This window comes from Filicampus tigris, chromosome 7 (assembly GCF_054856515.1).
Source record: "Filicampus tigris isolate MCC_2025a chromosome 7, RoL_Ftig_1.0, whole genome shotgun sequence".
NCBI classification, from domain to species: domain Eukaryota; kingdom Metazoa; phylum Chordata; class Actinopteri; order Syngnathiformes; family Syngnathidae; genus Filicampus; species Filicampus tigris.
In genome coordinates this window covers 3280759-3294153 of record NC_141223.1, presented here as the reverse complement: position 1 = coordinate 3294153, position 13395 = coordinate 3280759, and the positions used below count along the sequence as shown (strand labels likewise).

Below are 13395 nucleotides of genomic sequence, written 5' to 3'. Positions count from 1 at the left end.
TGAAAAGAAAAGATCAATTTCTCGACTGAGATTTGGAGCGTCCTCATTTAGCAGTCAAAGCCTTGTCTTGAGTCCTCATTAGTGCGCTCATGCGCACGCAGCATTCACGTCGTCATGCAATCACATCATCCACATACAGTACAAGAAAAGCGGTTGGGAATCAGCTGCGGTTGCAAACTGACACAAGAAAAGCCCCACTCATTAATTTGCCATATCAAATGTGGCCTACTTACAGACATTCACTACCTGTTTCTGTGGTGCTCGAAGGGACATTTTGTTTATGCCAACATTTCCTAAGTAGGAGCAAAAACACTGACTCAATGTGGACACTTTTAGTGGTGATTTTTCGGCTTTTAACTCATTAAGGATGGCAGTGCATAACCGTCTTTCTACCCTTAAAGCCCGGAGAGCATAAACGTCGTTTTTTTTTTTTTTTTTTTGGGCCGCCCCCGAGTTGGCTAAAAACGGGTGCATGAACTCTCCTTCCGCAAATGCAATATGAACCTTAACCATTGGACTCGCGGAGGTGCATATTTTTGTAAAGAATGTTTGGGGGTTGACTTCCCCTTTAAAGCGGCTCATGCTGAAAAGGGAAGACGGCAACATTCTGTCATGGTAGCTTCAAAATATACACCGAAAAAAGTTATTTCAATGACATAAACGATCAATTGGTTGAAAAAAAAAAATGAAATGAAATGCATCAGAATATACACGTGACGGTGCCGTGAGCCCGCAGAGGATGTTCTGGAATTCTTTCGAGTCATAATGGCGGACGCCATCGATCGCGGGAGCTTTGAACTGAGTAACGGCAGTGATATAGACGATGCGCTTGTGGACTTTGAACCAGTAGAACCAGTCGAACGTGACATATGGTTAAGATGTATGTTTGTAGATAATCACAATATCGACGTCTTATGTAACAGAAAAGAGGATGGTAATTACCACTCGATTTTTGAAATTAAAAATAGTGCTTTTCTTACGCTGACACTTTATTTTTACATCATCGATTGAAACGGTAAAGATGAATAAACTCGGGCCTGTGTGCAAGCCACATGTCTAAGGTTCTCAAAATCTTTTGGAATTATGTTTCTGTCTGCTACAAGGGCTGAGATATTCATTATTTTGTAGGTGTTGAATTTCTGGGAAAACTTCAGGTTTCCAAGCGTAATTCCAAAGACAACCAACGGTTTTGGGGAGCTTTTGAGCCAGGCGCTTTAAGCTTTAATGGGTTAACTGAATGCCTGCTGTTACTTCTAGCAAGCAGAAGATTTTCTTCAATCTCATTCGTTTTTGATACAGTGTTCCCCCGCTATGTCGCAGTTTATTGTTTGCGCCAACGCTCAAATCGTGGATTAAATCCAAATTTAGAGTTGCTTGCCTTCATTGCAGCACCATGTGGTGTCGCAACATGTATCACAGTACTGAGGTCTACTGGAAGAAATGTATCATCATTAAGAGCAAGTAGAAAAAGCGGAGAAGGTAGCATACCCTAAGATGCAGTACTAGTCATTGTTACTGTTAAGAATATATGCCTGTGAATAATGTTGTATTTTCCGTTTGGATGTGCTGCTGCTCCATGTGTGTTAAATGATTTGTAGGATGGTTTCTAATTACCGTAAAGCCCAAGGAACAAACACACTGAATCAATGTGTGTTATGCCATGGAAAGGAAATGATCAGGGGTGTCAAATCCAAGTCCAGAAAGTAAAAATCTTGCCACAGTTTGGTTTTACCCACAGGTGTAAACGGGCACTCCCCGGGAGTTTGTTTCTGTTAATGATATAGGGAATTGACTTGTTCTGATTGTTTTTTTTAATCCAACATGGATTCCAGATTATAAGAGTTTCTAATGGTTATTGATGGTGTAGTGGTACATTTGCCTGACTATGGTGCAGGCGGTTTGGGTTCAGTATCTACTCAGAGAGGGTGTAAATGCGAGTCTGAATGGTTGTTTCTATATGTGGGTGTAGTCCGCCTTTCACCTGAACTCAGCTGGCATAAACTCCAGCTTCCCTCGACCCTGAACAGGATAAATGGGGGAGGAAAAAAAAAAAAAAAGGATGGATGGATGAATACAAGAATAAGACTTTCTGATAACACAAAGCTATAGCTAACAAAACGTTGCTTTAAAACACCTAAATACACTTCTTCGTTGTGATGAGAGCTGATAGGGAAGCCGTTTTCACTCACTGAAGCACCGTTGCCTCCACTGGGACAGTCATCCGTTTGTGGAGGCAATCAGCATCCCACAGCGTGAGCCTAAGCTGACCTTGTCTCATGCGCAACGATCAGTCAGGTAAACATGACAGACTGCAAGAGTCAAATTAGAACAGCCCATGCAAAATAAAACAAATGAAATGACAGGCTGTAATCTAATTCAAAAATGATGCGTGGTAGCAGAGTGCAGGTCACTGCTGGGTATCAACGATTGATTAACAGACGTGAATCATGCTTGGTATTAAAATTAGACCTTCACCCATGACTACATTTGGTGCAAAAACGAATCTGAAGCTCCTGCAAGAGCTGTACTATGATTACCAGTGGTAAAGCGTTGACTTGGTTGACTTACAAATAAACATTATTAAATGGACAGGCAGTTTTAAGTGCCATTTTCACATTCTTAATTGTACTAGAAAGCTAATTGTTCACTGCATAATACAATAAAATTAAGATAGGAATAAACTAAAACTACCTAACCTTTGAGGATGCTGGATATACACATTTTTATTCGGACATACTAAAAATATAATAGTAAACGTGGACTCTGTTGGTTATGACAAAACAGAACAACAGCCAATTACACTTTAGAAGTGACAGAAATCACAGTGCCAAAGGGATCAGATAACGACCAATCACAGCTCACCTTTTTTTTCCTGAGTTTGCTGTCATTTTCAGTTGACAGCAAGTGGCAAAATGGCCGCCCCCTGAGATGCATAAAACCGGATGGATTTTGCTGCTTAATTCATATTCCATAAACGCAATATTAATTAAAAAAATACCGTCTTTAAACTAGTGAGGCCGCATAGAACAAATTACTGTAAAGGAATTTTTTTGACTTCACTTCCGGTGTATTTTGGGATCTACGTTCCACATAATTACAGTTTTCCTGTTGGTGTTTGATGCCACATAGAATCATGGTTAAATCTCTGATTTTTGAGGCACATTTTTCTCACATTTTCTCTCGGTGAACCCCACTGTTCCACTGTAAAAAGAATATCAAGTGTGTCATAAGCATTTTTCCCCATATCACACTTTCACACATTAAAATATGATCCCCGAGCAGAATAAAGTGTCCTCAGCCCAGAAGCTTTCTTTAGAAAGGACTTGATCGTTAGACAGACCGTTAGCTCCTTCAAGGTACAGAACGCCATCACTGAGCTGTGTAATCTGGCATTGACACAGTTGGCCAGTATCACAAGAGGAAGTGTGAGAGATATAGAAACCAAATTAGTACGTCACATCAGTTCATTTTAGCCTTCAATATGATTTGGATCATGTCAAGTCGACAGGACGGTGCTGCGTGAGCGCGCAATAGTGTCTTTCTTTCACTTTGTTCGACAGCTCTATCAACACGGCACACACTAAATTTATCAATTTTCCCGGCACAAAATATGAGGCTTGGTTAAGTTCAACTGTTTTACTTTCAGTTTAAAAGCTATGGCATTTTTAACCTCACTTAACATTCCCAGTTATCGCCTTGAGGACTCACAATTCGCTTCACTTGAGGTAACAGGTGCCTCCTGCTTTTTGGGTGATCCCCAGTTAAATCGGTACTCCCAAAGACACTTCCACCTCCAGGTGAGGGATGAGAAAGTCTGCATTATATGTGCATCAGTAACAGAGAAGTACTCGCCTGACAACAATCATCCACAGGTGAATGTTCCCGCTGAGAAACAGAGCTGCTTTGTATGCAGCGTTACTGCCGACAACCACATTTCCTCCCCTGATCACCTACAGAGAGAGCTTCCGACATATCCTCCCTTTTTTTTTTTTTTTTTTTTCCTGTACTGGTGAGGAAATGTAAGCATTACTTTGGTGTACTTTTCAGCTGCACTGGCATGACAAGGCTGAGGTTTTTCAAGCTGACTTCAATCCATGAGGAAAAATGAACTTTGATGGAACCGCTAAAAGTGGAAGTTCCTGAAGTTATGCAATTTGATTTTCTTTTGAGCGGGGGGGCGGGGGGGGGGGGGGGGGTGCAAAGGCACCTCTAAAGTTTTACGGAACTTTGGAACTGACAGCAGAACATAGCTTTTGTGAGTTTTATGTTTTACATTGGTTGACTTAGTGGTTTGAATTTGTGCCTCACTGTCGAGAGGTTCTGAGTTCAAATCTCGGATGCGGCTCTCATCTGTGGAGTTTTCCAACCTCCAATGCGGCCCCGTTACCGGTGACCGTAATGAGGACTAGTGCAAATGAAAATGGATGGATGACTGATTCCTTGAATTAGCCGCATGTCAGAATGATTAGCTGGTTTACAATTTAAGCCTGACAAAAGAGAGCAGCTATTGCTCACCAAGTGCAAAGAAAACCCAAGATTTAAAGTGGAAGTGCGTCACTGAAGGAATCTCAAAAATAGCATGCCCTTAACTTCTCTCTGTGGATTCATGGTGACACTATAATTGGATAAGCTGTCAGAAAGTGAGATATACTGATGACACGGGTCATAGGGCAACACTCATTACACACCAAGGGCGGTTTTTCCATTTCAATGTTCGGAGAACTATAAACCATCAGATTAGAAAATAAATTATATAGAAAGGTATGTTTAAAACAAAGACATGAGACATTTTGTTTGGAAGATGTCGAACAGCGTATTCACTTGAGTCCAATGTAGAAAACAAATCAAAGCAAAGAATGTCATTTCAACCAATTAAATCATACAAATGAAATCCAGTGTACAGAAAATTGACAATTATTTTAAAAGTTGATTACAAAGTCTATGTGACAATCAAATTTCAAATGAAGGTAAACGGCAACCATAGCAGTCAGTTTGTATCATCAGTGTCCACTAGAGGGCGCTTTAAGCAAAGCACTCATGCACTGCTGAGGCCTTTCCCCTCCATGAGAGCCAAGAACAACAATGATCTGATGGATCCTCACAACATCGGACATCCAGTCACGGTGGTGTGGAAACTGACATTTTTTAAATTAAATTATCGTTAAGGCACCTCACTACAGGCTCCACTCATGTTGAAGCATCTTAGAGAGCATTTGTTTGAGCCATTTCCCCCCACTAAATTTCAATGTTCATTAGTCAAAGGGCACGTACAGGTCTCAGCAGGGCTTCAATGCATTTCACTCACCATTTGTTTGTTCAGGCTAGGAGGTCAGGAGTCAAGTAGTAGTCGCTTCCAAATGTCCAAATAATGCTTCCAAATGTCCAAATAATGCTTCCAAAAGTGCAAGTGACGCTTCCAGATAATGCCTTGAAAAACCATATCGAACCGAGAGACCTGCTTGCATGCCAAGCTCATTGTCCGCACGCACACACGCCTGACTTGAGGCGGCCATCTTGCTTTTAACCCTTGACCCCATTAAGGAGAGCACACCTATAAATGCAGTAGCCATACCTGGCCATTGAGGGGCATACTAAACAAAAACAACCATGTAAGGTCAAGACTTCAACAACAGAACTGAAATATTTGTTTCAGCATTTATGCTTCATAAATAGTGTACATTTGATTATGAGGTCCCTCATTAAAAATCTCATTAACTTTGAGAACAAGACCTGACAAGTAGAGCAGCTAGTCAGCTACCTAGCATAACTATGCATGATACTGTCATATTAAATCGTTCGAATTTCAAATCTTTTCAGATGTATTTTAATCCTTGTTGAGGCTGGTCCTGATCAGTTTGAAAAAAAGAAAAGGAGAAGCATACAAATGACACAAAAGAAAAATATACAAAATGCTCTGGTGCACACTAAAATGAGTATGACACATACTGACATTTGCATAATATGTGAGGTCACACGGTTTGACCTCCAAATTCTGGTGTAACATTTAAGAAATGTTTCCGTGACTTTTTTTTAAAATTTGGTTTATAAAGCTCTACTGTATGAGGTGTTTAAATTAATTGGCACTTATTTGGTGGTACTTATTATGTTCAGTCACTTATCCATTTTGGTTGATTAACAATATAACTGATGAAAAATAATATCACCCCCATTATAGCTGATCAATGATAAAAGGATGACTCTGCGACAGTATTTTACATTGTCTACCACTCACAAAGCCAGCTGAAGTGTATAAATTGGCGTAGTGCAGCTGCCAGCAGATGATAGCACTACAGCATATGCGTGCATTTATAGGTGTGTGTATGTGTGTGTGTGTGTGTGTGTTTATGATGCTGTTGTCACACATGGCCAATCATGTGGAACAATGGAGGCCTGGAGCGGAGAGTATACGAATATAATCTGGTCTTGAATGTGATGTTTGAAAAAACATGCTGCATAAATAATATATTAGAATCAAATGCTGCTAAGGAGTCAATACAAAACAACAACAAAACATAGTTGGAGATTCTTTGTAAATACATTTTAGTGGTTAAAGTACAATCCTCTATGAGTTGTAGTTGTTTTTTCCTTCAGCCTGTATTTTTTTTGGTGCTTTTTTGAAATTTTTCAAAATTTACCTGTGTTATATGCAATCGTTATTTTGTGAACAAAGATTTCATAGATGTTTTAGATTATTGTTCTTTGCTTTTTTTCAGGGGGGCGGGGGGGCATTTTAATGTTTGAAGAGGGGAGGAAAGAAAGCAAGTAAACTCAAATCAAAACCGAACAGAAACAGGCAGGAATTTTCTTAAAATGAATACAAATGAGAAAAAACCAAAGACTCAATTAAAAACAACAAAAATGATATATGTAAGAATCGGAGGAAATACTGTAAAACAAAGAGATTTAACACACAAATGGTCGTGATACATAATGATGAACATTTCCTCAAACGTTGAAGACTGGTATAGCCCTGAAGATATAAAAAGTGAAATGTGTCAGCAAAATTATACAAGGTAGGCATCTAATTCACATCATTTGACCAATTATCTGTCAAGTCAAAAATAAATTCAAATGTTTTACCCACCTATAGTATTTGTAGCATCCCTAAAAAGACACCAGAAGTCCGAGTAGGTTGTCATTGAATATTTTATTTGCAAATGAAAGAGTAATAACTCATAAGTCGTAAAAATATACATTTTTAAAATTGTGATATTTACATGGATTGTTTTATCATCAATCAAACAAAGAATTCCGCACGGTTACTCAAAAACCAAACAACTGCAGAAAAGAAATGGATGGTCGCCAAAGGAAAGTGTCTTGCATGTCCACTCAAATAACGCTGTGCCAAGCGTGTTGGCTCCTGACGCTTCAGCCATGTCGTCCAGGAGAAACAGCCGACCACTCACATCCCACACAGACCCACGGTGAGTGTAGCACACACAAAAGTGCAAAGTACGTGGATGAAAATAAGAAGAGCAAAAAAAAAAAAAAAAAAAAAAAAAGCTTCATAAATTTTTCTGTGAATGTATTTACAATTGTAGATTTTTTTTTTTTCAATTCCTTATCCAAATACAGGTATGATACATCAAAGCAAAGCATTCTCATTCGTTTGCTCAGTTTCTATGACATGCAGGTCCCTTCACATCCCTTTTCCAGGGTGACTTCAGCACCGTCCGTCATTTTGGGGGGAAAACGCGACACATTCCGAGGCCCAAATGTCTGAGCATCATTTCGCTCTGCCCTCAAGTCACACCTTCAAACAAACATAAAAACATTATGGCTATCACACAACACAAGTTAACCTAACACTTGAGTGTTGATGATGAGACAATACACATACTGTGTCGATGGAATACTGTTCTAAAAGATGACACCGAATGTGTGTGTGTGTGTGTGGCCTTTATTCGCCTACAGAGATAATGGAAATCTGTGAGAGGGTGATGTCAGGGCTCTGTCACCTGAGTCAAAACGCTTTGAGGAGTTTTAACAGCTGGAAAACTTGTCTTTCTTCCTCCTCTACCGTTGCTGCCGCTATTGCTGCTTTCATCGGAGGGAATTTCAATGTCGAGAGCCTTGGCTTGATATCAATCGCGTTCGGAGAAGCTCCTCCTGATTCCCGGCGCTACAGTGCTCTGGCAGACTCTTGCGACAACCGACGTCTTGTGAGGATTCGCCATTGTTGAAATGCCACGGCTGTGTTGTCGCCGCTCTGTTTATCGCCATCACTACTTCTATCAGTTGACGCTAATACTGCCCAACATTCAATCAAACTGACTCTGAGGGAGCAGAAATGTGCGTGAGCACCTGTGTGCTCGTGGAAACGCAGCCAGAGAGACAAAAGTATTGCGATACGTTACATATACAGAAAAGCGTGGAGTGGTCATAACTGCTTCCAGTCTGCTGAGAACGACTTTACACAAGGTTTCATATTATTTGTAAGCATTTGTTGACAGGGAAGTCAACCCAAACATACTTTTTTTTTCAAGAATATGTTCTATGCAAGCCCACTAGTTGAAACAAGGTATTCTGATAAATGTTGCGTTTGTGGAATAAGAGTTAATCCACCCCATTATCGCCATCTCCGGGGGCGGCCATTTTGTCACTTCTGTCGACTGAAAATGACATCACAACTGCTCAATGATCAGTCATGCTATGATTGGTCATTAACTGATCCCTGAGCAGTTGTGATGTCATTTTCAGTCGACGGAAGTGACTAAATGGCGGCCCGAGAGACGGCTAAAAACGGATGGATTTTGCTGCTTGACTCAATTTCCACAAACGCAATATTAATCACAATGCCGTGTTTTCAAGTAGTGGGCCTGCATAGAATATATTCTGGGAAAAAAAGGTGTTTGGGTTGATTTCTACTTTAAGGTGTTTATTCGTCCGGATCAAAATCATCCAACGCTGCTTGTGCGGACCTCACTTAGCCTATATCACTGGGGTTTGCTCAAAGTTTGCTCAAAGTTGTCCCACAAAGGTGGAGGCATAAGAATTAAATCCGTGCTCCAGAATTCTGGAAATGTCCAACCTCAAGTGTATTGGGACTTAGTCAGAATTGAATGATTAAGAGGTCGGCTCCGTCCCAAGACCTTTGTCCACATGCAAACAACTTAAAATAGTACTTAGGCCAAGTGTAAAAGCATGACGCCTAGTTATGAATTATGTACACCCTTGTTTCAACACACTCCTCCCCCGCAAGCGAAGACATGGCTGCGTCTTGTGAGGCCAGCTTCAATTGACTTTCGAGTCCGAATGGAAATAAATACTGCCAGTCTGCATTCATGTCATTGTTAAATAACGGCTACTTTGCCTGGCTACATCCCCTCTCATTCGCTGAACGGCTAACCGTAGAGTGTGTGGGTGTGGCCCGAGGGTTTATACTGAATTAACATGCACGCACCCCCACCGTACACACCCACACGCATAATCACATGCACGCACACACACGCACTTCCCTGGTCAGATATGAACTGCTGTCTGTAGTTTAATATAAAAGGCATCTTTCCCGCTCCCTTCACAGGCAAGTCGGATGGGAAGTCCCACATGTGAAGTCAAAGAATGTTTTTTTTTTTTTTTCCCCACAGATCTCAAGAATTTGAATATTAAATTCCTTTTTCACTTCCGTTTTAGAAGAAACATTCAAATAAATCAAACTCTAATGCGCACCACTGGTACCTAACCAGTAACAAATCAACTGTTAAGTGGAACCTTCAAAGCTGAACGACTGAATAATAATAATGATAATAATAATAATAATTATTATTATTATTACATAAACAGCTTGTCTTATCCCTGGAAGGTGCAGCATTGTGCTCCATAGTCTCCACTTCGTTGTAGCGGTGCATGTTCTTGCTGCCTGCGCTTCAGTCTTCTCTTGGATATCATTTGAAAAGCTGTTTTTGAAGACAAAATGTAAGTAAAATCGAAAAAAAAAAAAGGCGGAAAAAACTTTGGGGACCAGAACGGAAAAAAACATGCTTTGAATTCACATTTGGGTTTTCCATTGTCTTTTACAGGTGTAGGGAGCAAATCTCCCCTCATGTATCCTAATTCTTAAATCAAATGACATCATGTGCATATATCTATCTGTATGTACAATACAAAACAATACTGATTACATAATGTACAGTACATTGCCCGTGGCATGGGATTGCTTTCTCAACAAGTGATACTTTGCACTTGCTCTTAAATCCCCCCCCTTTGGGATGCTTCCGTTTTATTCTGGGGCAACTTATTGAAGTGGCGTCGATATTTGCCGCTATTGACCTTCCGAGTCGGTGAGATGGTGTGCTGAAGATAAAGACGACGAAAGTAAGTGTGAAAAGGAATAAGGGATTGCAAAGGCACACTGATAGAAAAGCTACTTGCTCTATTTTAAGCTACGTTCAATCAAACCGCACTGGTTCTGTGACAAAAGGGGCATTGGCTGATACCAGACGGACCAATAACACACCAGCGCCCGCTGATTCAACCAGACAGTCATTGAGTACCACTCCATTATTATGGATCCATTGAGAGTCCTGACAATGATACCATGCATACTCTTTTGCAACTGAAGTGATCGTACTTCTCATTCCTTTTATCAGGCTTAATGGACCCTTTCTCGCTATGAGGGCTAAAAACTTCGGCCTTGTCTGTTCTTTGGGTTATCTTCACTAATTCGCGGCATAATATAATAAGACAAGTAAGGTATGGACAGACTGGGGGAAGCAGACAAGAGCGGAGGCTGCGAGAAGCTGACGCAGGCAAAAGAGTTACTAACGGACCGGCTTGCCAACGAGACTAACAACAGAGTGACATCTCTCTTCCTGGCATTGAGTCTGATGCTTCTCTGAAAAGTAGTTCCATGAACATGGAAAAACACGGAGGAAATGTCTTTTATAAATGTTTATCATGGATGATTACCTGGCGCTGAACCTCACTAATCACTCGTCAGGACCGTATCTGTCTGTTTTTTTGTTCTTTTTCCTGTAATGACGGTTACAATTTTCAACAGGTCACTCACTTGGGATGTAAACCCAAGTATTAGTTCACCGAGAGCAACTATGTACTCAATGCGTGTTCGTTCTATCTTTCAAGAAGGCATCCAATGTAAATAAAAACTCACACAAATTTCTTTCAATCTCTGAAATACAGGAATCAGACAGATCCGGGCTGCTTTTCTGAACTACCTGAAGTCAGAGAATGTCGTCGTGACGGATAAGTCTAATCAAAACATGTTGGTAGACTCTGATCTTCTCCACCTATGGTTTATCATTTCCAGGACCAGGTGGGACACATCCTTCATGAATTTTACCTGTTGGTCTTTACAGCAATCATACAAAGCTAGACGTTGGGTTGCTGTGGTCCACCTGGCTGGTTCGCTAGCATCTCTTCAGCCTCTCATAGCATCTTCCAACTTCTCAGTGGGTGTTACGTCTGATCAAATCAATACTGTGAAATTGCGCCGTTGTACTGCACAACGTAGCTGCGAATGTATAGAATGGAATACTATAAAGCTCACTTCGTCTTCGTTCTTAATTTCATGTCATATTACAAAAGTGAAAACAGGTAGCACATACAGCAGATAGCTAAGGGGGGTCCTTACATCTGTGGTCCCTTCTCGAAGTTTCACCTTTTTCCCCATTGTTTTTTTTTTTTTTAGTTTTTCCTTGCCCTCTTTGTGGGGTTTGGATCAGGGGATGTCATGAGTAAATTGTAAAGCCCTCTGAAACCCTTTTGTGATTAAGGACTGTACGAATAAATTTGACTTGACTCAAGCGAAGATAACACCAGGAAGAGAGAGAGCACAAACACCCCCAATTAGGTTAAGTTCTACGCGCTTATTAATTCAGTTCGCGAAAACAATGCCATCCATCTTCATCATCAATCGCACATTCATGGTGACACATTTTGGATTCACTTCTGAAATACAGCACGTAAACGAACAAACAAACAAAAAAATAATACGCCATTTTAGGGACTGCTGGCACTTCTTATGGCCAAGCTTTCTGTCAACCGTTCGGCCAGCTCAGATAAAAGAACACACATGAAACAAGGAAGGGAAAAAAAAATAAAAATACTTGACTTGAGCTAAATAGATGCTTACTCCCTATACTGAAAGCGTGCTGTGTCTATAGGCCTAGTATATGCATTTAATAGATGTAATTCAGTACCAGAATTGTGGTGGAGACTCCAATGATATGACTCCACTGTTCGTGCTACATCCTTATACCTGAAGTTTGCCCTGCTTGTGGTAAAGCAGATTGGCTGTTCAGTCAGATGAGTGAGTCTAAGTAGGTTCCTCGTGGGTTTCCCGTGAGAGAGGTTGATGATGCACACACAAATACACCCCCACACACACACGCGCGCTGAAATACTGTGCCTGTCTGCACAAATGGGTCCAATTGGGTCGACCCACGGGTGGCAAATGGGGTCTGTGGTTTTGGATCTGATGCTGGAAGAAGATGACATCCTCCTCCTGCTGAATAAGAAAATATCTGCAGTCTCCATCTCGCGCATCACATGGTGGGAGGGGGCTACTTCTACTATCACCCAGCTTTGAATATTTCATCCATGTTTTACCCCTTTGCTCCGTTACATGCCTAACATTTTGATTAGATAAATACTCGACAAGGGGGTCCTTTCAACTTGCCGCTCACAGTGCTTCCTTCCTCGAGTCATGAGACACAAACAGTGCCTCGTCTCTGATCTTGTTTTTTTTTTTTTTTCTTTTATGTAATTCAGTAGGGGGCAAGCATTTCATATTTTCCCTTTTAAGTATGCATTCATTATAAGTACTTTTATACTTATAGTATTGAATTTTTAATTACATCCTTTAACTAGTTGCATTTCTTTGTTTATGGAGGAGTCTTAGCCTTTGGGAAGGGGATGCAGGGTTGTGGGGTAGGGATGGGAGTCTGGCATGGCTGCAGGAACGAGTTAACTTTCAGTCCTACACAGTCTGAAAGGCCTTGCTCTGGGCGGGGACCATGAGGGTCGGGGGTGTCGGCCCGGACATATTCCTGGAGTTGAATTTGGGAGTGGTAGGGGGCTCGGGGGTCTTGGATGGCACCACTGTGGTGTAGGCCGGGGGGGATTGGGGAAAGCCCGGAGGTTGTCCGTTTTCCTTCAGCGCCGCAACTGCAGGCGGGCGGGGTCGGTGGCCGCGCTGGACGCTGTTGTGCACCATCGACTGGGTGGAGGAGGCACCTGAGCGTGAGCTGCCAGAGCGGGATGAGGACAGGGAGTTGGGCTTCACCAGCTTTGCCTTGGGAGCCTCTGCATCCTCTCTGCTCAAACACAGGCACATGAAGAATATTTACCGCTGTCAAAATGGATATACATGTACACAAAGGTGAGTACACTCCTCACCTCTTGGTAAATATTTTGTGATCTTTTCATGGGTCAACA

The 13395-nt window shown here is 41.3% G+C and overlaps 2 protein-coding genes across 3 annotated transcripts in view; both read right to left on the bottom strand.

Annotated features, from left to right (window-relative positions):
• Positions 1 to 5480, bottom strand: part of gramd1bb (GRAM domain containing 1Bb) — an 89621-nt gene extending 84141 nt beyond the window's left edge. Inside the window, exon 1 of the mRNA XM_086035306.1 lies at positions 5306 to 5480. The gene's annotated coding sequence lies outside the window, so the exon portion shown is untranslated. The remainder of the gene's footprint in view (positions 1 to 5305) is intronic.
• A 1648-nt stretch (positions 5481 to 7128) lies between these two features.
• The window catches only part of clmpb (CXADR like membrane protein b), a 75617-nt gene continuing 69350 nt past the window's right edge, over positions 7129 to 13395 (bottom strand). For both annotated transcript variants that reach the window (XM_086036425.1, XM_086036426.1), the window contains one exon: positions 7129 to 13274. In XM_086036425.1, the coding sequence (XP_085892551.1) occupies positions 12938 to 13274 (337 nt within the window). In that variant the 3' untranslated portion in view covers positions 7129 to 12937. The remainder of the gene's footprint in view (positions 13275 to 13395) is intronic.